General features: G+C 43.3%; 1 protein-coding gene across 2 annotated transcripts in view; it reads right to left on the reverse strand.

The window, feature by feature from the left end:
- The window catches only part of LOC311232949 (phosphatidylinositol-binding clathrin assembly protein-like), a 61258-nt gene that overhangs the window by 31614 nt on the left and 2657 nt on the right, over positions 1-26987 (reverse strand). For both annotated transcript variants that reach the window (XM_084319788.1, XM_084319787.1), the window contains exons 2-6: positions 10347-10489; positions 9446-9521; positions 7709-7811; positions 4216-4309; positions 3518-3629 (exon numbers count right to left, since the gene is read on the reverse strand). In XM_084319788.1, the coding sequence (XP_084175914.1) occupies positions 3518-3629; positions 4216-4309; positions 7709-7811; positions 9446-9521; positions 10347-10489 (528 nt within the window). The remainder of the gene's footprint in view (positions 1-3517; positions 3630-4215; positions 4310-7708; positions 7812-9445; positions 9522-10346; positions 10490-26987) is intronic.

The raw sequence follows: 26987 nt of genomic DNA on the forward strand, positions 1-26987 counted from the left end.
GTGATACAAAAGTGTCCAGAAAAGGAGTGTATATACATTTGGCGTAGAAACTGTACATTGGAGGAGGTTGGTGGGGTGGGGTTGGGTGGGTTGGGTGAGGGCTGTACATTGGAGGTGGGGGGGGGGGGGGGGGGGGGGTTGGGTAGGGGACACACACACATTTTACACTGTACATTGGAATGTTGACAAAGCCTTACTTGGTCATTTACTGTACAACTAGGTTAGGACATTTGTAGGGGCCAGTTTCGAATTGCAGTCTCACGTAGGTGTTTTTTGAGAGTGTTTTTGAAGGTGGGTAGTGATTCACATTCCTTTACAGCTTTAGGCAGGGCGTTCCACATTGATGTGGCATAATTGCGAAACGTGTTTAGTCCCTTGTTTGAGCCGAATCTGGGTTTTACATGATTTGTGGAGCTCCCTCTGGTGTTGTGATCGTGGTATTCACTGACCTTTGGGAAGTATTTTGACATGTACATGGGTACCTTGGTCGCGTAGTGTATCTTGTAGACCAGGCCCATTGCAAGTTGCTGTACTCTGTCGTCTACTCTAAGCCATCCTAGGTTGTCAAAGTGGGCAGGGGTGAGGTGGGTTCTAGGAGTCAGGTCAAGTAGTAGTCTGACTAGCTTGTTTTGAGATGTTTGTAATTTGTTTTTTAGTGCCTTTGAGGTGCTTTGGTACCATGAGGTGCAAGCATAGTCGTAGTACCCTTGAATGAGTGCTCCTGCTAGAGTCTTCAGGGTATTCTTGTTTACCAGAGAGGAGATCCGGTACAAGAATCGCGTTCGTTGGTTGACTTTTTTTATTACATTGGATGCCATTTTGTCACAGGAAAGATTAGCCTCTAGGATGGAACCCAGGTAGGTAATTTCATCTTTCCTTGTGACAATATTGTCACCCACTGTAACCGAGAAGTCGTCAGTCTTGCTGAGTTTGTTATTTGAACCGAATGAGACTGGAGGAGAAAGATCCCACTTATTTGACGGCGATCGACTCGATCCATTTCCAGTTTGTATAATAATAATAAACGCCCAAATCATCTCGATTATTGAGTTATGTCAGCGATCCATATACACGATGTGTGTCTAGAGTCCCGTAACAATATGTGAGTGCCGGACGCATTTCCCCGGTGCACCGAGATCACAAGAGATCCGTTTCCGGTTGTAACTCGCCGATCATCCACCAGGCGGCAGTATTGAAGCGTTGCAGAGTTGTGCAGGCTCCCACTGCATCAGACCAGGCTCCGTGAGGGAATTATGAATAACATGGCGAAAAAATGAAATATGATTTCAATAACGTTGTACGCCGTGGAATGGCAGAATTAGCATGAACTTGAATCACGTTGTACGACGTTTTTGGCGCAGGATGTGTTAACAGTCGTAAAAAAAAAATTGTCACGTAGCCTACATTTCCATGTCCCAGAAATGGCTTCATCTGAAGTAGACAATGCAGTGATGCTGGTGTGTGAGTTGCCAGTCAGTCACTGCTCCGTGAGTCCAGGGCAGCCAGTTGATTATGTTACTGGTCAGTCACTGCTCCGTGAGTCCAGGGCAGCCAGTTGATTATGTTACTGGTCAGTCACTGCTCCGTGAGTCCAGGGCAGCCAGTTGATTATGTTACTGGTCAGTCACTGCTCCGTGAGTCCAGGGCAGCCAGTTGATTATGTTACTGGTCAGTCACTGCTCCGTGAGTCCAGGGCAGCCAGTTGATTATGTTACTGGTCAGTCACTGCTCCGTGAGTCCAGGGCAGCCAGTTGATTATGTTACTGGTCAGTCACTGCTCCGTGAGTCCAGGGCAGCCAGTTGATTATGTTACTGGTCAGTCACTGCTCCGTGAGTCCAGGGCAGCCAGTTGATTATGTTACTGGTCAGTCACTGCTCTGTGAGTCCAGCGCAGCCAGTTGATTATGTTACTGGTCAGTCACTGCTCTGTGAGTCCAGGGCAGCCAGTTGATTATGTTACTGGTCAGTCACTGCTCTGTGAGTCCAGGGCAGCCAGTTGATTATGTTACTGGTCAGTCACTGCTCTGTGAGTCCAGGGCAGCCAGTTGATTATGTTACTGGTCAGTCACTGCTTTGTGAGTCCAGGGCAGCCAGTTGATTATGTTACTGGTCAGTCACTGCTCTGTGAGTCCAGCGCAGCCAGTTGATTATGTTACTGGTCAGTCACTGCTCTGTGAGTCCAGCGCAGCCAGCCAGTTGATTATGTACCATGAGCTTTTTACCAAAACTCATTAAGATAAAAGTTGTGTCTCCTCACATTGCATATTTTTTTAATTAGACATAAAACATGTAACCTATTATTATTATTTTATGTGGTCAGCCTTTGTTCTATCCCACCTTTCATGTGACAACTGATAGCTGGATGGAGCAATATTTCCATGGGTTGGTGGTGCGTGGATAGTGGCATATGGGGCCATTTTTATTTTATTTAGCCTTTATTTAACCAGGTTTGTCCCAATTGAGATCCAGGATCTCTTTTGCAAGTTCTCCACTTATAACCCCCACGGAATGAACCACATCATCAAAACGTCACACCCCTGTCCCAGCATGCCAGCAGTCCCATTTACACAGATGCCAGGGCTGCCCCATCCCAGCAATGTGACTACCTCTGCTGCCGGCTTCATGTTGGAACAACAATGTTTAATGAATTTGAATGACAGGTACAGTAGGTACGTTACCAGATACCAGGATACCCATCCCACAAAGTATTAGCCTTGCCGACTTCCATTGTGCTTTTTAACCGGCGACAGTCGGTTGTGTGATAGTAAAGGGTTAACCTTCTGTCGTGTGGCAGTGAAAGGGTTAACCAGCTGTCATGTGGCAGTGAAAGGGCTAACTTTTTCTGTGTATTGTTGCAGTGAAAGAGTTAACCGTTTTGTAGTGCGGCGGTGAAAGGGTTAAATGTCCCATTAGAGATGCACTGACTGAGATTTTCAATGATTTGAAATGACTGTGTCGACTTAAACCACGTACAATTCCATGGAATAAGAGCATGTGATGTAGTGATCTACACAGTCCTCATTGCGAGACCGCATAGACTGTGTAACTCAACCACTAAATGACATGCTTACTCCACGTAATTGTGTGTGTGGCTAAATCCACAGTCCCCCATTTTAAGTAATTGAAAATCGTAGTGCATCTTTAATGAATGCATCCATGCACGAGGCTGCTTCGCTAGCCCATTTGCTCATTCTCCTTGTCACAAAGATATTTGTAATGAAAGTAGGGTAGGGATTTTTCATTCATAATTGACTTAACCTTGAAGGCTCCCTAAATAGCAGAGCAAACTAAAAACCATATTGAATCTCTCTCTGTGTGTGTGTGTGTGTGTGTGTGTGTGTGTGTGTGTGTGTGTGTGTGTGTGTGTGTGTGTGTGTGTGTGTGTGTGTGTGTGTGTGTGTGTGTGTGTGTGTGTGTGTGTGTGTGTGTGTGTGTGTGTGTGTGTGTGTGTGTGTGTGTGTGGTGTGTGGTGTGTGGTGTGTGGTGTGTGGTGTGTGTGTGTGTGTGTGAGGTTTACCCAGCATGTTGATGACTCCTTCATTGTAGGCAGCAAACAGCCGTATGGAGTCTTTGAACAGCAACATGAAAGCAGCGTTGATCACTCCATTGGTCAGCTCATTAGAGTTAGGCTGGAGTAGAGAAGGGGGGGGGGGGGTTGAGTGTGCTTGTCACATTCCTCTTTTCGGCATCTCGACTATCCTACCGTAGTTTCTATCTACCTCGGCTGTTAGACGGATAAGTTACGAGATCGATGGTTGGTTGGTTAAAAAAAAGAAGAAAAAACACTGCCGTGTCTACATGTGTTCTGTTGCATTACATAGACATTGGATTTGATATAACGATATAATATTAATTATATTACACAGCAGTGTTCCACAAACAAACTTTCCGTACATTAGGATGTCAAAATAAAACCGTTGTTATTAAGATAAGATAGTTCTTTATTGTCTGTTGATAAGAGATATAAACACACAATACTGCGTTACAAAAAAGAGAAAACACAAGACAGCAGAGACAGACATACAGACAAGACATCAGAGAAACAATGCAATCAACCCCTTCCTTTCCTCCCTGCCAACGTTATTCCTTTGATATGGCACAGTCCCATAAGTCCAAAGTTACTTTGTATTGCACAGCCCTTTCAGATCGCACTATCCCTATCACTATCCTACTTGTTGTTGTTACTCGTTTGATTCCTGTCAGATATGTATGTACCTGGAAGTCCAGCAGTGCATCTAGCTGGTTCTGAATGATGGGGAGAGTCTTGATCAGCTTCTCTGTGGTCATGGTCCGCATCACACCATCAGCCCTGGCAACAATAATAATAACAATAACAACAACAAAACAACACGCTGATCAAAAGGAAAAAAAGACACTAAGAAAAGTCTACTGTGCTTGAAATGTCGGTGTTGTATGTATTGCTTTGGCAGGGCTCTACGCTATCCTTTTTCCCAAGGAAAGAATTTAGGAGCACACAAAGAAATTTAGGAGCACACAAAAATATTTAGGAGCACAGTGAAAATATTTCAAGTAACAGAGTTTATTTTTATATTTTTTAAATAAATGTATATTTGTACTGTGTGTGCATGTGCAAACGGGAACGGGACACACATCTGTGCAATAGCACATACCACCAAAGTCACTGGCCCACTGTGTGTGTATCTGCGTGTGCAAACGGGAATGGGACACAGACATTTGAACTATTAAGTGATTAATGCCTACTGTGGCAAAGTTGTAGCCAACAACTAGGCCTAATAAAAAAGGCAGTGACATTAAACAAAGAGGAGACACTGGCATTACCACCAGGGCCATCAGTAGAGGGGACTGTAAGGTGCCTTTTCGGTATACTACCTTTGCTAAAACTGTGTTCTCTGTTAAAGGTGGTAACTACTGGAATAGCCTACCAGTTGTGATTAGAGAGTGCCCCACATACTCCATGTTCAAGACCCATCTTAAACTGCATCTTAAGGCAAACCAGAACTGTGATCATTTTTTATCTGATTTAGTTTATGTAACTTGTTTCTTGTTTTTATTGTTGTTTTTATCATTGATTGTCACAATGCTTTTACCTTAAGCAGGCTATTTATTTATTGAAAGAGTTTTGCTGTCTCCTGTTTAGGGACTACGGGTGTAAATTAGCTCTTGCTACAACCCTGCATGTTTACATTTTGTATTTTGTACTTGATTATCATTAACATGTGCTGTCCCTATCAAATAAACTATCAAATCAAACTACTGCTACAAAAGTAACAGTCACTTAACTTGAGCTTTTGCCCCTTTTATGCATACAATGCCTATGTTTTGGCTAGTGTTGCTCTTCTAGAAAAATAATCCCCATCGCAATGCATCGATCCAAAGGGGAAAATTCAACTGCATCGATTTGAAAATGTTAGAATCGATTATCGCAATTTTAATGTGTACACAGTGTTATGTTATTGTCATGTCCGTTACAGCCAACACAACGACATACGCTACTGCATCAATGTTATGATTAACAAAGCAAGGCATTCGTTTTGTTGCATTAACGTTATATTACTATTGCTATCGATAAATCTAGGTGTTCTAAAATCTATTGCTATTGGTAAGACTAGAATAAGTTACATTAATTTAATGTTACTTGTGTCTCGGAAAACTCTCGCATATCGCAATGGCGGACTTTCAGGAAGTAAAAAAGGAAATGAAAGCTTCCAATTGGTCATTTCCTTTATTTCCCTTGAAACCAGTCACGTCACTCTACTGTGATTGGACTGTTGGCTTGAGTGCAATGTGAGACTTGTAATTTTTTAACGATTTATCAGCGGAGAAAAAAAAGCATGACTGAGGCTGTAATCTTCACTCGCACACCGTGCGAGTAATTGATTTTTCCGGTTCGCACACACATATTTCTAGGGGCATATGCAAGCAATATGGGCGCACTGTAGAGCCCTGTTTGGGAGCTTCTTGTGTTCATAAATTAATTTCTTTGAGAGCTTCCAGTGTGTGGAATTTATTCCCTACCTTAACACATTCGGGGCCAACCACGAACATGTCCGTGTTTCGGATCCAACGGTTGGGGGCCAACCACGGATATGTCCGTGGCAAGGTTGTTTTGGCTTTTATTCCATTGTAATATCCTACTCAATGTCACCCTGCGGCACTGCAGATTTACCCTACTCTTGGAATTCGGAAAAGTGCATTACCGGCCAGATCCTCATAGGGGCGCTGTCTCGATAATGCAGTGTTCCCTGTTAGAGACCGGGTTTTTAATTTTTTTTATCTTGAATGGGTTTTTCTGTTAGCCTACAGCTATGCGTGTAGCCGATCGCCTGAAATAGTCTTTGGGACGCTGAATTCAGTGTGCAGTAAAGGAATATATCATCAGCCAATGGACATATGGATCTACCAGATGGCGATCGATAACTGGGAAATCCTTTTGGGGATCCAACCGGCCACAGGTAAGAGCTTTTCACGTAAATTACATGATGATCAGGCCTTGTTATCATACTCAACCAGCCGATCAGCGAATAAGGCTACTGAGGCTAATGCCGTTATTGGTAATCAATAATCAGAAACGACGTCGTCCCCCCCCTTTCATACATTCATGGTGGACCATGATACCGACAATATGCATTTTGAGTTTTAGCTCTAGCTGGTCTATAGCCATTCGATTTAACGTTATTAGCTTAGTGCTCTGTATCTCGCCTTCCAGGAAATATACCAGAACATTCCGGTATATAGTTCATATTCACGACGCTATAAAATGGGAACGTATTGATGAAAAAATTATTTGTATAAGGCATATTGAAGGGACGGTTTATAGTGTCAATTGACAATGAGAATGGACAGATAGAAATGATTTAGCTCTACAAACAGCCTCACGCACAATGAAAGTTTATTATGAAATGCTGGCCGTATAGAGTGGGACTGATCCCAATGGCCCCGAAAGTGTTAATGCCAGTTATAAAAGTTTTATTGTTATACAGTTCGTGTTCATGTTCTACCTCAGATTTGTGGTTTGTCAAGTAGGCCTAGTTTGTCATGTTCTGACAATAAAGATTTTTATTTTATTTTTTTTTATTTCTATTATCCATCCCAATTTAGTCGTTATGCCAATTCCCCCCCTCCCCTACCTGGTCGTTGTGCGCATGTTCCCCCTACTGGTCGGTACAAGGGAACCCTGCTGAAGTCTACCGCATGCTTCCTCCGACACATGCGGAGACAGCCAGTGGCTCTCTTTTCACCTGGCAGCGAGGACTCTCATTGGTGAAGTGTAACGCGTGGGAGCCGGTCACGCTGCCTTCACCACTTCCTGCCTTTCGCTGAGCAGGCGCCCAGACCTGACCTGTAGGCGTCGCTGTCCACAACGCCAGATTACCACCCACGACTTCCCTCCCGCTAACTCAGCCAAACGAGTTAGTATGATGATCGGCCCAAGCCGCAGGCAATGCTGACTCCGGGAGTCGAGACCGCAGCCTCTTGCATTGGTGACGAGCGCAATCTCCGCTACGCCACCCGACCGCAATAAAGAATATTCTGAACCACAATTAACCTTCTGGTTCCTTCAGCTTTCATTCAGCAGCAAAAAAAGCCTTTAAACTTGACAGAAATTATTATTTCATGTATATCGAGATAATTATCGATATTGAGTGATATGAAAAATGTTATTGTGATAAAAATGTTGGCCATATCGCCCAGCCCTAGTGTGTGCGCGTGCATGTGGGCGTGTTACCCTCTCTTCATCTTGGTGAAGTCCACCGCCACTAGTCTGTAGGACATGGCCTTCTCGTTCAGGTAGCGGCTGTAGCGTCTGATGAAGGTCGACATGTCATAACCTGAGGGGGCAGAGATAGAGGGCACTACTGTAAAAGGCAGCTCACCTCGAACTACATTAAAACAAGGTTAAAGCTTCAAGGGGAATGTCCCAATCCTAACTGTAAACTGTCTGCAGCAATTTCACCCACTTCCCTGAGATGGTTAAAGGCACAATTAGCTTTTGATGGTATAACATTACGGTCAGGGTTGAGTAGTAATGGATTACATGTAACTGGATTACAGTCATTATAATAATAATAATAATAATAATAATAATAATAATAATAATAATAATAATAATAATAATAATAATAATAATAATAATAATAATTAATAATAATAATAATAATAATAATAATAATAATAATAATAATAATAATAATAATAATAATAATAATAATTAGGGCTGTCAGTTTATCGCGTTAATTAGATTAATTAATTACACAGCAAATGATTGCGTTATGAAAATTAACTCAAAATTAATATAAAAAAACGAAAATGTATTTTAATTAATTTTTTTTAAATAAATGTAATCTCATTCATTCCATAATAACGTAGAATAAACATTTACAATTTTTTTTTAAATGGTCCATTTGCATGTTCTTGGTATCTGATTCTAGGGACATCTATGGATCTCAGGGAATGTATTCCCAGTGTCATAAATACTGTGTCTGTTACTAGGCTTGAGTCAATTGTAATGAACCAAATGAGAATATCAATTCAATTCTTTCTTTATTTATTTTTTTTACTGTGAATAACACCATGCTAAAATGTACCAGACCTGAAAAATCTAAGCAAATGAATAACGGGAAGATGATTAAACGGAAGTTTTTGTAGAATACAGTACTGAATTCTGCCATCCGGACACATGCAATTTGAAATATGATTATAGAATATAAAATATCAGGCCTAAAATGGTTATGCGATTAAAATGCGATTAATTCGATTAATTAATTACAAATCCTGTAATTAATTAGATTACTTTTTTTTATTGCCTGACAGCACTAATAATAATAATAATTTTGAAAAACTAGTCGGTACTTGTTGGATTTCTAAGCATGTTTGAAAAGCCTGCATTCTAATGGTGAGATTAAGGACACATTATACACCACTTGAAATAATGTCAATCATGATTGTAGACGATGATAGTGACGTTATTTAAATTACGTTTTAACCTCCAATTCTGTGCATTTAAGAGGCAAAGGCCACGTTACTGTGTTGGAGTAATCCAATATATTACATTACTAATTATGATTGTAGGTAACGTAGGTAATCAGTAATCAGTAATGGAATACATTTTAAAAGTAACTTTCCCAGCTCTGACTGTGGCCAACACACTACATTCCATTAGGGATTTCTCCTTTTAAACCCTAATTTACCATAATATGACCTGCTTTCTCATTCACAGCAACAGTTATAATATACACATATATCAATATATCACATCTGTGACTTTTCAGCTTTTTGTACCAAGCTCTGTATTTTAATCTCTTTATCTGCAATTCTAGACTGTGAATAAATTTTTCCTTTTTTTACTGAAATATTGGATCTCTAAAATATGTCAACTTTTTTTTTCTACAAGCCTCAGAGTCTCAGACATACATAGTGTTTCTGAATGTGTTAGTTGTACATTATTGAAATGGTATTAAATTACCTTGTAGTGCAGCCTTATCTAAGAAGTTGTTGAGGTTGAAGAGTGTGTTTCTGGAGGCTAGGTACTGGATCAATCTCTGATGGAAAAAGAACAAGAGAGAGAGAGAGAGAGAGAGAGAGAGAGAGAGAGAGAGAGAGAGAGAGAGAGAGAGAGAGAGAGAGAGACAAAGGGAGAGAGACAAAGAGAGTTATTTGATATTGTCTGACAAAAACAAAAAAGTGATGTCCATATAATGGTTTCTCTTTTTGTGTGTCTGTCTGTCTGACTGTACCACCGGGTTGTATCTGAACCCCTCCCTCTTTTTCTAATGATCCTATGGTTTTCAATATGTTCTTTCATTGGTTGGTTTGAATGTATTTATTTATTTTGTGTATTGTGCTTTGTATGTATAGGCCTAAAGAATGTGCCTTTAGTTTTAATGTGTTTTTTATGAATACATACTCGGTTTTCTACTCCTCACCCAATGCCGGGACACGCTGGACTCTGAAACGCCCATTCTCTTCACACCGGAAGCACATTTCTCAGTGTCGTCAACAAGAGACTCTGCTCCTCTGCTCCAATCACACGTAGAGGCACTCGTGGTATGCGGAGAGAATAGAGCAGACGGCAAAACTATGGCTGAAGAACGTCAGCCGGCCGTGGCGCGTCCAGTATGAATGGGCTGTGCTTCCCGGCGCTTCAGCGTCCGGTGTGTCCCCACCGTAAGTGTGCCAGATATCCTTCTTTTCAGTCTGACAGACAGCATGTGTCTAATGTGTGTGTGTGTGTGTGTGTGTGTGTGTGTGTGTGTGTGTGTGTGTGTGTGTGTGTGTGTGTGTGTGTGTGTGTGTGTGTGTGTGTGTGTGTGTGTGTGTGTGTGCGTGCGTGCGTGTGTGTGTGTGTGTGTGTGTGATATCCCCACCTCGTTGCCATACATCATGAGGTGGTGTGTGGTGATGAGGGCTTTGAAAACCACTATCCAGCTGTTACTGGCGGTCCGCTCCAGAAGTGTGTCTGCCAGGTGGGGAACGCTCACATTCAGCTCGTTGGTGCAGTGGATCAGGTCTAGAGAATAGAGAGAAAAGACAGTGAGTGAGTGAGTGAGCAGGTTTGAGAGATGAAGTAAATGTGCCGGTGACTCAGACAGTCACGGTCAAGTCAGCCGCTCTGTGTATCTGAAGGACAATGGGTCGCTTAGGAAAGCGGCATCTGTCACGTCATATAAGCCGCGTCAAAGACAAGCTAGTTCTTCAGCGCCGCAGTGTCCTATGCATGCAAAGAAACTGATGTCTACAGGACTCTCATCACTAGAAGATGTCAATGTTAGATTTTCAGGGCAGATTGACATTTCCTACATAAACCAACTTACTCTGTATTCCGTGTCTCTGTCACATTTCTCTTTCTCTCTCCTTCTCATTTACTGAGAGATCCATCTACTGTATGTGACTTGACTGAATGAAACCGAATGACCAACTCTGTCTGATCTCTTGACAGGCATCTCTAGGCTTTAGATTTAGACTGTTTGACTCCTACTTTTCTTCTGACTGGGTTCCGAATCCATAATCAGTTCTACGAACAAATGAATTAATGCATTAATCAACAAACAAACAAACAAGAGGAATGAACAAACAAATCAAGAAAAAAGGAATACATGAATGAATGAATGAATGAATGAATGAATGAATGAATGAATGAATGAATGAATGAATGAATGAATGAATGAATGTTGGTGCAATGGATCAATTCTGGAGAACCTTGGGCGGCAACAAAAATATTTATTATTGACTGGCTGAATGAGAGAACAAACAAAAAAATGAATGCTTATTGATAATTTTTTTGAATGAATGATTGACACGTGGATACATTTTTTATTTAATATAAGTTGATAGTGATTCTGTGTAGAGAGATGGATTGGAAATGAACCCATGGTAATGTACAGTATCACCGAACACATCATTAGTGACTGAATTAATGATGTTACCCACAACCAGAATGACTGAAATGTACAGCAACTATTCTGGAGATGACAGGTACAAGGTTCAACGTATCAGTGCAATGGACAGCATTTGGAAATAGGAATGTCAGACTACCTTGTAGAGCAGGGGTTCCCAAACTTTTCAGGCCGGGGCCCAGAAAATAAGGCGTCAGAGAGCCGCGCCCAATGCACATCGTCTGGCTTTTTTTTTTTTTTTTTTTGCCAGGCGACCGATTTTCTAAGCCAAATATCACTTCAATCCTATTAAGTTAGTTCAAGTTAGTTATTCATCTATATGTGCTATTTATGAGAGGGCTAACTTGTTGCAAAATAATAATGATAATAATATTAGCCTCATTAAAATACTATTGTTGCTTCGGTTGTTTTCAGCGTTTTATGTGCATAATCTGTTATTTAGTTTGAAATGTTCGTTGAAATAAGTAGATTTTTCGTTTTTGTTTATTTATTAAGTTAATATAAAACCATATAGTCACATTTTAGAATACAATAGAATAGAATTTTAGAATACAACTAGAAACACTGTCCTGGCCTGCTTCTAAGTTCAGTGGCCTGACAAAAAAAATTTAAATAAAAAAATAAAAAAATAAAAAATAAAATAAATGTTTTTTTTTTAAATCGTCTCGCGGCCCATCCGTGGCTGCTCGCGGCCCACCTTTGGGTCGCGACCCCGACTTTGGGAACCACTGTTGTAGAGCACTGAGTGAATTGTGCTGAAACTAAGATGACCCCAACACTGCCCCCTCACTCTCATTATTATTTATATGTGCATGCATTTCAAAGCAAAGTATCGCTGTGAGTAGGGCATGAAGGTTAGTGGTTAGTGTGTGTGTGTGTGTGTGTGTGTGTGCATAGACACTGTGCATGTTTGCACATGTTCTTAACAACACCTACATCTTGCTGAAATAAAGAACGAGTGTAACTTAGAAAGAATATTGACCAGGCGGCTGGGTGGCACAGCGGACATTGCACTCGTCACCAACGCAGAGACACGGGTCTCGAATTCAGCTGTCAGCGTTGCCTCCGGCTTGGGCCGGCCGTCATACTAACTCAATTGGCAGAGTTAGCGGGAGGGGAGTCGAAGGGTGGTAGTCTGGTCGTTGTAAACAGCGACTCCTACAGGTCGGTCAGGGCGCCTGCACAGCAAAGACAGGAAAATGGCGGGGGCAGTTTGAGCCTCCTACACGTTACTCCTCGCCAATGAGAGTCCGCACTGGCAGGTGAAAAGAAGTGACTGGCTGCCTCCACATGTATCGGAGGGGACATGTGATGGGCTTCTATCCTCCCTATGACCGGCCAGTGGGGGGCACATGCGAGCAACGATCAGGACAGGGGAGGGAGAATTGGCACGAGAGGAAATTGGGATAGGAGAAAAATCACAGAAAAAGGGGGAGAAAAAGTAGATAAAAAAAAATATATATATTGACCTTCTCATTACGAATCGAATGGCTCAAACACCTAATGACATAAGACATTCTACAATGTTTTAGTGATTGCTAACCCTAAAGGAGAAATCTCCTCAGGAAGTATGTGCAACGGATAATTCCAAAGAATTAGGCGTAAAGATTCTTAGTGTAAAGCAGAGATTATACTGGAGAACCACACGCCTCTTTGGCATAGTCTAATGCAAAGCCATAACTGTAATATATATATATATATATATATATATATTTTGACATTACTGTAACATGACTAAAACCTTTTCAATTGGATTACTGTAGAAAAGTGCTTTTGAATAATTCAATGACAGAACATTTCCTCGAAATTTCCATGTAGCCTACTTTGGATGTCTAAAGCTGGTAGAGCCATTATAAAAAAAAAACTATATATAAATGGGATGTTTTTTTTTATAAACATCATACACCATCTCACGGCAAACAAATTAGTTTTGAATTATTGGAATGGACCAACATATCGTAGCTGCTGGTCATAGCTGAGGATAGATAATCTATTTAACATTTCAGCATGTCACCGTGAATGAGTATTTACAAGAAGCACTGCAGTTCAGGGTGAATATAAGCTTATGAAACATCACTTAAAAGCTGGATGGAACATCACTTCAAAGCTGGAAGTGCTTTATTTTTTGTTTGTTTACATACAGCACCTGTAGTTACTTTTAATTAATGACAGCCCTGAACTTTTACCTGAGTGTGCTGCCTTTAATTCACAATATCTTGCTCACCAGACACGAAGACCTCAGTATCGAAGGCACTGCACTCTACCGGTTCTACCTCTCCCACTCCTTTTCATCATCTACTGTACATCCTCTCTGGTGGATTCTTCGCCATTTCAACCTGGATGTCGATGACACTCAGATATACCCCAGCACCATATCCCCCCACAACTCACCCCTCTATCACATGGTCTGTCTGGATGCAACAACATGTCCTCAAACTCAACAGTGACAAAACTGAACTCCTCCTCATCTTCTCCACGTCCCCCCTCAGCAGAATCAACGACCCACCACTGATGGCCCCACTGTCTTCCCCTCTTCCCAGGCACACAACCTTGGTGTGATCATCTCACCCTCATATCTGGCAAATTGTCAAATCCTCCTTCTACCACGTTTGCAATATTACACTGTGAGGGCTGATGGAACTCTGTTCGGCACTTCCCCGTTGGGAAGCGCGCAATCAGCTCACACACCTGAGAGTGGTTGGCAGTCAGCTCATCGGGAGGCTACAAGTACTGCCGACTGCCTTCCACTCATTGCCAGGTCGTTCTTGTTGCTACCATCTACCGCCGCGTCTCCGGTGTGAGACATCGTGCCATCTACTGCCCTACTCTCTCTCCGTGACCCTCGTTCCTGGTGTGAGACATCCTCGTCGCTCTCTATGCTTCCACGGGAGGATTCCTATGTTGTTCTCACTCCTTTTTCATGGACCCCTGTTTGCTGAGTTGCCCGTCGGCAGTGTTCTGGTGAGTCTGAACAAGACCAGACTCGGAACTTTCATTTCATTCATGGACTCACCAGTGTATTTTTGTTCTCCCTTAAAGGGACAGTGCCGCTTTTTGTTTGTGAATAAATTATGCCCTGTTTTTGGCTAACTCTCATATCTGTCTATTGTCGTGCTGTTGGGGTCGCATACAAACCGTAACAGTACGACCTGGTCAAGTCGACGACCCCAGCCGGCACAGACAGTGTATGAGAGAGCCCCTGCAGCTTGCCAGGCCTCTACTACCAGTATGGCCCAGGCAGCTAACATTGTCCATCTGCTAGCCCCACTGCGTGAATACTTTCCCCAAGGCAGTTGTCCTTCCGCGTTCGGTTTTACGCGGCCTGATTGGCCCCTCAGCGCCCAATCGCGTTAGCCCTACTATCGCCTAACTACTCGCTCAATATACTACTATCACTCAACTCGCTACCGCCGTGCATCATATACTAAAACTAACTATCACTCAACTCACTATCACTCAACTCGCTACCGCCGTTGATATGAATAGCGCGTTACGTTAATATAGAGAAATGAAAACAATATGAGGAAATGGGCTACGTTAATATAGAGAGATGAAAACAATACGAGGAAATGGGCGAGGACTTGGGCTGTGGAACTGAAAGCTATTTATATTGATGTGATGTCGATTGATATGAATAGCGTGTTACGTTAATATAGAGAGATGAAAACAATACGAGGAAATGGGCTACGTTAATATAGAGAGATGAAAACAATACGAGGAAATGGGCGAGGACTTGGGCTGTGGAACTGAAAGCTAGGCGCAACGCGATTGGGCGCTGAGAGAAGCGTCAGTGACCAATCAGGCCGCGCAAACCGAACGCGGAAGGACAACTGCCTTGGGGAAAATGTTCACGCAGCCCCACTAGACGTGTAGCTTTCCCAGCTAGCATGGCCTCCACTTTGTGTAGCTTCCCCACAGCTAGGACTGCCCTTTCAGCTAGCTTGTTCTCCTCTGCTAGTCCAGCCCTGTCTGCTAGCTTAGCTCTAGCAGCTAGTGCAGCCTCTGTGCTAATGTAGCCTTACAGCTGGCATAGGCCCTGTAGCTAGCAATGCCCAGGCAGCTAACCCTGTTCCTCTGCTAGCCCCACTTTATGTGTAGCTTCCCCAGATAGCATGGCCTCCACTTTGTGTGTAGCTACCCTGTTCCCCACTGCTAGGACTGCCCCTTCAGCTAGCAAGGTCAGTTCCCTGGAGCCTCTCTGTCGGCTAACCTCATGGCTCCTACGCCTAGCCCACCCATCCTATGTCGGATCCTGCTTCCGGGGGGACCCCAGCCCCAGGTCCTACTCCTGGGCAGTCGCCTTCTGTCATAACCCCTGCCCGCTCTGTTAAATTTTTCAGCGTTCCCACCCCTACGGGCCTGGCTGGTCGCCAGGTGGCTCCCGTGGAGGGGGGGTACTGTGAGGGCTGATGGAACTCTGTTCGGCACTTCCCCGTTGGGAAGCGCGCAATCAGCTCACGCACCTGAGAGTGGTTGGCAATCAGCTCATCGGGAGGCTATAAGTACTGCCAACTGCCTTCCACTCATTGCCAGGTCGTTCTTGTTGCTACCATCTACCGCCGCGTCTCCGGTGTGAGACGTCGTGCCATCTTTATTCTACCACCTACTGCCGCGTCTCCGGTGTGAGACGTCATGCCATCTACTGCCCTACTCTCTCTCCGTGGCCCTTGTTCCTGGTGTGAGACATCGTCGTTGCTCTCTATGCTTCCACGGGAGGATTCCTATGTTCTCACTCCTTTTTCATGGACCCCTGTTTGCTGAGTTGCCCGTCGGCAGTGTTCTGGTGAGTCTGAACAAGACTCAGAACTTTCCTTTCATTCATGGACTCTAGAAGATTCACCAGTGTATTTTTGTTCTCCCTTAAAGGGACAGTGCCGTTTTTTGTTTGTGAATAAATTATGCCCAGTTTTTGGCTAACTCTCATATTGTCTTGTGTTGTGCTATTGGGGTCGCATACAAACCGTAACACAGATCCGGTCCTCTCTCACACGCCCTGCTGCTGAAACACTGATCCACGCCTTCACCCCCTCCCCATCTTATTTTTTTTTTTAAACTTTGACCAGACAGCTGGTTCTTTTTAGCGTTTATCGCTTTTTCTAGTCAAGCATGACCGACAGAAACAGGTTGAATGGGATATAGATCAGGGGAAGACACTCTGAGAAAATACGGCGAGTCCGGGAGTCGAACTCGTGTACCCCAGATCCGTGACGCGCACGGTTGTCCCCGACGCCGAAATAGCGCAGAGATACGCGGTGAGCTACTGGAGCTCCCCCCCTCCCCATCTTCTTGACTGCTGCAAATAACTCCTCTACGGCATCAGTGCTGCTCCATCAAAAGACTCTAAACACTTCCGCCCACTTCGAACCCACTATACCAAATCCTGGCACCACATCACGCCAGTCCTAAAAGGCCTCTGCCTGGTTTCTTGTCTCAATCGTGGTCCTCCTCACCCAAAACCCTTCACCAACTCGCTCCCCCATATTTCTGTAATATTCCTCTCCCTCTACCAACCCTTTCGGTCACTCAGATCTACAGTACCTCAGATCTACCTCAGCCAACCTTACATTTTGGTGACAGAGGCAGCTCTCCAGGGCGCCTGAATACTTTAGACAACAAATGTTTGTTTCCGCGTCTCTGATTGGCCAGGTCATGTGACATGTACGCCCAATCGTGGGACCGCAAGTTGCTACACTGGTTAAGCTTAGGCGCTCTTTCGAAGTTGGTTAAGCTTAGAGTTTGTCTTAGAGCATGGCGATAGAACGCCTGCCCTGATTCCAAACTCTAACCTTAACCAACTGCGAAAGAGTCGCCTAAGCTTAACCAGTGATAAACTAGGCCGTTAGGTATTTGCAGGCTGTTAGACCCGGAAATAGGCGCAGAACTTGCCGTCCCACGATTGGCGCACATGTCACATGACCTGGCCAATCAGAGCGCAAAACTCGAACGCGGAAACAAACATTTGTTGTCGAAAGTATACACGCCTCCAGGGCAGCTCCCTGGCTCTAGAACTCCCTCCTCCAGGGCATTAGGGACTCAAGAGTCTCTCTCAACTTTCCTATCGTACCTCAAAACCCATCTCTTGTCCACTGCCTTCTCTAAGTTGTTTGTCTGACTACCCCTTCCCCTTAGTGTGTAAAGTGACTTTGGGTTCTAGAAAAGCACTATATAAATATAATTGATCATTATTATGAACTTCTTATTTGCAGGGAAACCACTGCACTCAGATTTACTGGTACATTTACATTGTTCATGGGTATCAATCCATGTGTATCCCATCCCCCTGAGTCAAATACTTTATTCAGAAGTTGAATTCTTCATCACACATAAAAGGTCTTCACCCATCTGACCTTCACTATCAAATGTACAGTTGTACAGTAGAGGTCATGGGTGTTTTATAACGCAAAGGTAATGGAGCACAGCTCTAAGAGAGATTTAAGAAGAACCATTTAATATGGTTAATGTCCAAATGTTGTGTTGTATTGTCAAGGTTGAAATGGTTTGTGGGGAAAGGAGTCTTTGCTTGTCTTTTAAAACCTCTCCATGAAGTATGATCCAAATCAGTGTGAAACTGCACTTTTTGTATGCACTTACAATAAGAGTGATCATGTATCCTGGGATATTGGGGATAATGTATCATGACATTGTAACTTTCTAGACGCCTTATTATGGTGTCATACAGAGTTTAAGTTATGGAGATGTGATATGACATTTAGATCATTTAATGGTCATACAGTTTATAATGTTAATTAATGAGGTGATACTGACCTTTCCTTCCAGTTTGCTTAGTGTTTTATGTGTCATGGGTCATGCCATGTTCCTACTGTCATTTCTCTATTGTGTCTGCCTTTATGTCTTTCTAATGTATCTGATAATAAGGTTAATAGAATTGAAGTGATCACAAAACCCTGTTCACATGTAGCTGTAAAAATGGCTATCATTGACTGAATGTTATGGAATTTGCTGCAGATGTTCCTCATTTATCAAAATGTTCTTTGATTTATCCCAGATTCCATCGTACGATAATTTCAAAGACCATGATAAAAGAAAACTGATGACAGTAATATCTATAGTATTCATACTTTGAGTGCTAACAGAAATGGGTTTGAGCTTTGGGCATCTCATATGAAAACGTATGTAATCCTCTGATTCTGACAAAGATTACTTTAATAAATCACAACTTGGCAAGGGTTTGGACTTGAGACAGATTCAATTGTAATTTGTAATTTGCTTCCTTTAACTAGACTCCATTTCCTTTTGTCTGTCTTTTTAGTCATATGATTCTGTGAGTTGTTACTGTATGTTTTAATATATGTGATTTAATGTTTGATTTGATGTAGTTTACTGTATTGCAGCTATCCTGGCCGGGGGGGGGGGGGGGGGGTTAAGAAAACCTGTCAAAGTGGGGCTGAATGACAGAACAGTGTTTTTCCGTTCATTGCAATGTTAATAGAATTATCCTATTGGTTACAATGTTATTGGATGGAGATTCTATCACTATGAGACTTGCCTGATCTTTGGACATTCACATATACTGTAACTTGCTGACATGCATGCTAGGTTTTCTGCCATTGCCCTTGACTAAAATACTGGCATTACAACTGGAGTCGGTTCCTAGGCGCCACACTGTGTGGCTGCCCACTGCTCTTAAATAGTTAGGATGGGTCAAATGCAGAGGAAAGATTTCCCCAAGGGGATTAATAAAGGTTCAACTTAACTTAACAACTTGCCTGATCTTTGAACATTCCCATATAGCTCTAAACTCCTCACAGTCATAATCGTGTCTTTAACCTTCCCATATGGGTTTAAACCGAAAATGCCACTGACATTATTTCAGCCAGGAGCACTCTTGTCATAAAGATCAGACCATTTATAGCAAGAAAGGGTTCTGCAGTTGTATTTGGCAGGTACAGGATCTGCTCTTTAGATGCTCTCAGCACAAACCCATGCAAGCCTGCAACCAAAAACAACAAACCCCCCACGATCAGAGATCCACTGATGACGTGATCCCGTCAAATATCGCAAGACATAATAAACCAGCATAGCATAGAGCATATATAGGAAAGAGAGCATGGCGGGATAGAGATTCATGTAGATGGAAGGTGCAGGTCGTGAGAGCCCTGACGAGGGGGAGGCGGAGCCCTGACGAGGGGGAGGCGGAGCCCTGACGAGGGGGAGGCGGAGCCCTGACGAGGGGGAGGCGGAGCCCTGACGAGGGGGAGACAGAGCCCTGACGAGGGGGAGGCAGAGCCCTGACGAGGGGGAGACAGAGCCCTGACGAGGGGGAGACAGAGCCCTGACGAGGGGGAGGCGGAGCCCTGACGAGGGGGAGACAGAGCCCTGACGAGGGGGAGGCGGAGCCCTGACGAGGGGGAGACAGAGCCCTGACGAGGGGGAGACAGAGCCCTGACGAGGGGGAGGCGGAGCCCTGACGAGGGGGAGACAGAGCCCTGACGAGGGGGAGGCGGAGCCCTGACGAGGGGGAGACAGAGCCCTGACGAGGGGGAGGCGGAGCCCTGATGAGGGGGAGACAGAGCCCTGACGAGGGGGAGACAGAGCCCTGATGAGGGGGAGACAGAGCCCTGATGAGGGGGAGACAGAGCCCTGATGAGGGGGAGACAGAGCCCTGACGAGGGGGAGGTGACGAGGGGGAGACAGAGCCCTGACGAGGGGGAGACAGAGCCCTGATGAGGGGGAGGTGACGAGGGGGAGACAGAGCCCTGACTTGGCAGAGCGGCTTAAACGGACCGCCTTGTTGTTAGGGTTGTAGCCATGTTTCATTAGGATTGATGCGCATTCCAATCAGCCGATTGGCAAGCATGACTATGGCATCCTGCATGAACTAACGCTAGAGCTTCATTTAGCGGTTCAAGCCCCATAAGAGACTGAAACCTTTCTGTTTTCCTGTGTGAGATGTTACCTATCATCGCCAGACTTGGTGCACAGCCAGGGTGAATATAAACACAAACACAATATAAGCAGCAGGCCCAACTGAATACAAATACAGCTGTCGGACTTCCAAGGAGACGTGGCCCGTCTGAAAATTAGTCAGTACTCATAGGTTGAGCAGAGGTTGCCATTTATGCTAAAGGATTTAAAATGCAGCCAATACAGGTGCCACAAATGTCAAAACGGTGGCTGCTATTTACTGATGTGGGATATTTGTAGATATCCTGAAGAAGAATGTTCTCAGTCAACCGAGGATTGGATAATAACAAAGGTTTATTAACCAAACAGATAGAATACATAGAGAGAATGGCTATTATACCACACTGATGAAGTTGTAGGTGCATGTTCACTCACTGCCTCTCACAAAATATGTCATAACTCCATGGCAGTTTGATCGATCATAATGAAAATTGGTCCAAATGATCATAATGATTTAAAGAATACGTGTACAAGGGAATTTTCCAATCAACCTATCGTGGGCAGGGCACGACAAAAGCTTCATGTTTTTTTTATCTCTGCATCTGGGGTATGTGATGAGGATATATGTAAGTATTAGACAATATACTATGTGTGGCAATTATTGGGTGAATAGTTTATAACTCAAATTGCATTCGCATCATTTCCTGAAACTTGGTAGCCATGGTAAGATCTCTGTTTGAAGCATGCATGCAAAATGTTCAAATCAATCAAATGGGGGACAAATTGCAACATTTTAAAGTGAAGCCATTTTAAGTAACGCTAATACAAAGACCAATACTGTAGGGCACATGCCCATTACCATCACTATGAAATATGCTGCAAGTGTCTAAACCTTATCTTTCAACATTCCCATACAGCTCTTATCTTCAATTTGCTCAAAACCTGAAATGGCCTTTTTCTTTTTCTGTCTCAAGGTTAGCAAGGGGTACGAGTGTTTGCAAGCGTAATTCTGTGTTCTTATTTACAACACTGTCTCTATCTTTAAACTATAATATTGATACACTATTTCTTAATGTAGCACTTAATCATACTGCACATGATTAATGGGTTTGGTCAATAGTGTCCTTTGTGCTTTCTTTTTACAGATGTATTCAGATTGCTTTTTTACAGATGTATTCAGATTGCTTCCCACTAGAAAATATTCACATTTAATATGTGTGATAAGAAGAGGACAACCGGCTGGTCCATCAACAATATAAAACATCATAGGCCTCACTGCCTAAGGGGAATACACCCTCATTAAAAATGCATATGGTATTCCAGTGGTCTAGAACTGTCCAATAAATACTTATGAAGATTAACATTAATCTCCCAAAGCCAGAAATCAGAGAACTAAGAAGCAAACCAGTGATGTTGTAACCAACATGTAAAGTCTGGAGTGTCTCCATAAAAAAAAAAAAGGAATTTGATAATAAATCAACAATTGAAATTGCAGACATTATAATGATGAACATAATCATGGGTGTAATACTGAATTTATAATAAAAACACAAGATACTTGTGCCCTAATGATAAGGATAAGCACTCAATTAAGAAATGTCTATAATATGCCTATAAATAATTATACTGTTTGGGGGCCCATAATGGCCCCCAAACAGCATTACCAACTTCAACAGACCCCTGCCCCTCCAGCTCCTCGTGTTGACACTGCTGATGCTACATAACCTACCACATGGCCCCTAATGGCCACCACAACCCAAACATGACATTATTTCTCCTCAACCAAATCCACTGATATCCCACTTCTACCGGACATACCCAAATTTGTAGGGGTGGGAATCACCAGAGGCCCCACGATACGATATTGTCATGATACTTAAAGGAACACGCTTAGCACAAATTAATGGAAGCATATACGGATCAGCTGGCCTAACTGTTGGCCAAAAACACCTAACCCAGAGTTTTAAGCTAGGCTAGTGGTCCGTATTCCGCTTCCATTCATTTGTGCTAAGCTAGGCTAATTTGCAGCTGGATAGCTTTCCACTGAAAGCAGAGAGGAAATTGTTATCTATCTTCTTATCTGACTCTGGAGAAGGCAGTAAGCGCATTTCCTATAATGTTGGCATGTTCCTTTAAATCTTGATAGATATTGCGATATTGCTGTGTATATTGCGATGTATTACCTTTTTTCAACTGAAAATTGTGTCCCCAATGGAAACATCTGCAATAAAAGTATAATACAACATCTGTTTTATCTAATACGATAAAGTTTTCAGTCTGTTCATCTCACTTCAATAATTGTATATATATATATATATATATCCTCCACCCTCCTTTCAGCCCTCTCAACCTCCTTCGACAAACTCTGTCTGCCAAGAAGCCTGCCAGCCGCTCCACACCCAGAACATGACGGATGCAGTTAGAGAAGAAAGACAGAGCCTGAGAGCGGCAGAAAGGAAGTGCAAAAAGACCCTCCTCACCAGTGACATCACTACTTATCATGACCTCTTGTCAGCATTCTACTGCCAAAGCCTCTTTCTTTCACCACAGGATTGAGGCCTCGGGTAAAAAGAAAACTCTGCCATATTGTACCCCCCCCCCCCCCCCCCCCCCCTCTGCGGAGAACTTTGCCACCTTCTTTGAGAAAAAGGTAGAGAACATCTGTAGCTGCTTCTCCCAACCTCCACCCACCCACTCCAAGTGCTGAAACAGGAGCCTCATCTTAAACTCTGTCATCTTTCTCTCCCATTACAGACGCGGAAGTTCTGACACTGGAGACATTGAACCGTCCTACTACATGCCCTCCCCACTGCTCCAGACCATCACACCAGACATCCTCCCATTCCTGGCTGCAACCATCAACTCCTTTCTCAAATTCTGAGGTGGTTGCCACCTCTCTAAAACAAGTCAGTCACACCGCTCATCAAAGAACCAACCCTGAACTCTCTTCTCTCTTTTCTCTCTAAATCACTTGAATGTGCCGTATCCAACCAGCTCACTGATTATCTATTACAGAACGACCTCCTAGACCCAAATCAGTCAGGCTTCAAGACAGTCACAGAGGCTCTTCACTTAGCAAGAGCAAAAAGCCTCTCCTCTGTCCTGATTCTCCTGGACCTGTAAGCAGCCTTTGACACAGTCAACCATCGGATCCTCCTCACATCCCTTGCAGGAATGGGAGTTGTAGGTTCTGGGCAAGCATGGTTGTCATCCTACCTCGACAACGACTCTTACCAAGTATCATAGAGAGGCACTTTGTTGGCCCCCCCACCGCCTACAAACGTGTGTCCCCCAGGGCTCCGGGCAGCTGTGGCTCCGTCCTCCACTGCCAAGAATCTACAGTAGGTGTAGTCCTACTCGAATCTACCAAATTCAGCCCACGTCACTCCACTTCTCAGAGAGCTGTACTGGCTTCCCGTTGCCGCATGAATCCGCTTCAAGGTCCTTGACCTGGCACACCATGTAGCAAAGGGAACGGCTCCTTCCTACCTCCGGTCAATGGTTTCTAACTACACACCCTCAAGAGCCATATGCTCTGCATCTTCTGGCCACCTCAGACCCACTCCTGTGCGGGCTCCTGGGGGGTCATCAAAGCGAAGCAGGCTATTCTCTGTCCTCGCTTCACAATGGTGGAACAAACTACCGCCTTTGACTAAAGACACACTTCTTCAATCAATATCTGAAGTAAATCTAACAGACATTATATCATTTCTTCTTCGCTATACTATGCTGTGTTGATTTTTTCCTAGTTTTCCATCCTCACTGTTCATTTTCTGCTGCCAAATCTGTGTATAGGATTTTTCCTTTCATACACTTCCTCCACTAAATGCTCCCAGGGCATCGTCCATTCTATAAAATAAACAATCTGCTGATTAGCAGACCATAACACTAGGTCTGGCCTCAAGTTAGTGCTAACTATTTCTCAAAGAACAATGCATTTTCCTCCCAAATCTACCTGCATCTCCCAATCCTTAGCCCCGTTTGGCCTGACTTGTGCCTGCGTAAATGTTCTTCCTCACGGGCAAATTGAATGGCTGCATTCTCTACCTGATTACATCCTGAATTCAACTGTACTCTTCTGCTTTCAATTACTGCCGCTAAGCTTTTCAAGCTTTGGTTATGTCAGTTAGATTCCAAAACTGTCAGCACTATACTCATAAATAATGTCTCCCATCTTCTCTCATGTATTTATTTTCCTCATTTGTTCCTTTAAGTCCATCTAACACCTTTATCAAATCCATGTTAACTGTCTCTCATTCCTTCCTTTCATTTGCCCCTAGGCCATCTAACTCTAGCTTTTTGCCCACAGCTCTTCTCTCTGACTGGCAGGCTGGCCTCAGTACCATCTACATCCCCTCCTCCAGCGCTTTCCCCCTCCTCCTCCTCAGTGACAGGGTTAATTATATCCTGCGAACTGTGGTTTTCTATCTGTCACTGGACTTCAACTGACTGAGTCGACTGAGAAGTACTGATCAATGCGGCAAACCTGCACTCACTCTACCAAGCACTTCTTCCTTCCCTGATGCATTCTGAGGCCTTTTATTGTTGTTACTTTCTGCCACAAGGACGGACCTAGAGCTTCTTTCCCTCTACCACTACACCCCTGCCCTCCATTGATCCACATGCTCATATAGTGCTAGTTCTATAGTTCTAGTTCTGGAGGACAGGTCAGAGACCCTGTCCTTCATTGAACCGCTCATCCAACGCATAGTCCTGTCTGTTCCATGGCCTGTAACTGTGTAATCTGCCATCTTCTGTCCCTGCTCCCGCAGACTCTAGCTGTATTTTTCCTGTATTTGTCATAGCTTTTTTGGGTGCAGCAAACTGTTTACAGTCTGCGTCACCGCTGTGATGGGGTGCTAACCCATGCCAGCCCCGATGGGGTCTATTCCTCCTGTCAGCTGTCTTTCCAAGCTGTCACATGGACTTTCCCCTAGTTATAAATGGTTGATGTAATAATAACTATAAATAATGGTTTGGTTAATGTGTATCAGCTAGTATGATTATCAAATGTGCTGATTCCGCACGGAACGTCATCGATAATACTGAGAGAGGAGACCTGACCTTATGACAACATAAGACAGATATATGAAGAGAAGGAGGCTGGCATCACCTCCTGGTCATTCTATATCTGATTCCTCTCTATATCTGATTCTTCTTGTTCTGCATAGCAGTAATAGCAGTGTAGAGGTCTGCCTAAAACAAGGAACCTATACGTGAAATGTATCCATGCAAACCGATGCTCTTTACTGTGTTTCGAGGGCAGAAGGTCATATTCCTTATAGTTGTATGTTGGATATATCAGGTTTTTGCAGGCGCTCCCTGCTATCTCATGCCATGCAGAACATTGCCTTGTGGAATCCTATTACAGTGTCTGTCATGCTCATCATTGGTATAGCTAGTAAATAGTCATCACTGGCTGTTTGTGTCAGCAACCGGTCTGTCAAGGTCATGACCCCATAAAGGGACTGTGCATGCCTGTCAGACTCCCGTCCACTCACTGTGAATATCATGAAATGCATTTGCTTTATTGTGCATTGAGGGACAGTGTTTTCTCAGGTTTTTCATTCCACAATACATGGCGACGAGCCATAGATCAAACACAAGCATTATCTGAAGATAAATTAAATGTATTTCTATGATTTCTAAGACAGGGCCTGTATTTATAGGGGTAGTTAGAACAATTATTTTCAGTCAATCTGAAAAGCACTCGCGCCTGCGTTTTGGTTTATAGATATTGGAAGCTGAGATTTTTAGCATTTGTTGGCAATACTAGTGGAAATCAAAGGGACATGAACTGAAGCATGTCTGAAGAATGTCATGTAGCACCTTTCAGCATGTTTCTGTTAACTATAGACAGACTTTTTCTTAAAGATTTGCCAACTGTCATGCTTGTACCTTTGTGCATTGTGTAATGTTACAGTTTGGAGTCTCTCATCTGTGCTCATTTGCTTTCCCTAACTCCCTGGATGTGTCTCTGAGAACTGACTCTCAATTGTAAGAACTGAATATGAAAGCATATTGAGCATTACATTTATACAGTGTATATAGTCACACTAACCTGAAATAAACATAAAACTATGTAAACACATATAAAAAAAGAAGTTAATTTCAAATATCTAATTTCAAACCACACGCACAAATAAATTCTAATAAAAGAAATTCTGGTGACACTCATCTCAGCCCATATTGAATCGCATGCCAGCTCCCCTTGACATAGGAACAGTTCAAAAGATGATATATGGCCATCGTTTTGAGGCCATGTAGGTCAATTCTAGGACAGATTGTATTGTCCCATCATATTTTTGCTCCTCTAAGCCCACTATGATTATTATCAATATTAACTCAGTCCCATTCATCAATCATAAGTGTTCACATTTCAGACTTGGTAAATGCCTGTCAGTGTTTTGTGTCCTACTGTATCTCAGTGAGAGAAGAGATATTTATTGTAACCTAGGTGTTACAGATACATGTTACAATGGGACAGCAAAGGTATTACTTTTCTCTTATTGTGAACTCATAGAGGCAGGGTTCTCATCAGAATGGTTGGATTGAGCTATAGGCCAAAAGCCAATGTGAACATCCCCCCACCCAGCATCTGTCCTGCATTAATACTGCAGGAATTTCCAAACAATTCCTCTAGTGGGTGGTGCCGCACTACAACACCAATGCAACAAACATGTAAAAAGTGAGAATTCCATGATGTCTATCTGCTGCTCAGTCCGAAAGGTTCCACAAGTCACAGAA

The sequence above is a fragment of the Notolepis coatsorum genome (genome assembly GCF_963971535.1).
Source record: "Notolepis coatsorum genome assembly, chromosome: 8".
In the NCBI taxonomy this organism is placed as follows: Eukaryota; Metazoa; Chordata; class Actinopteri; order Aulopiformes; family Paralepididae; genus Notolepis; species Notolepis coatsorum.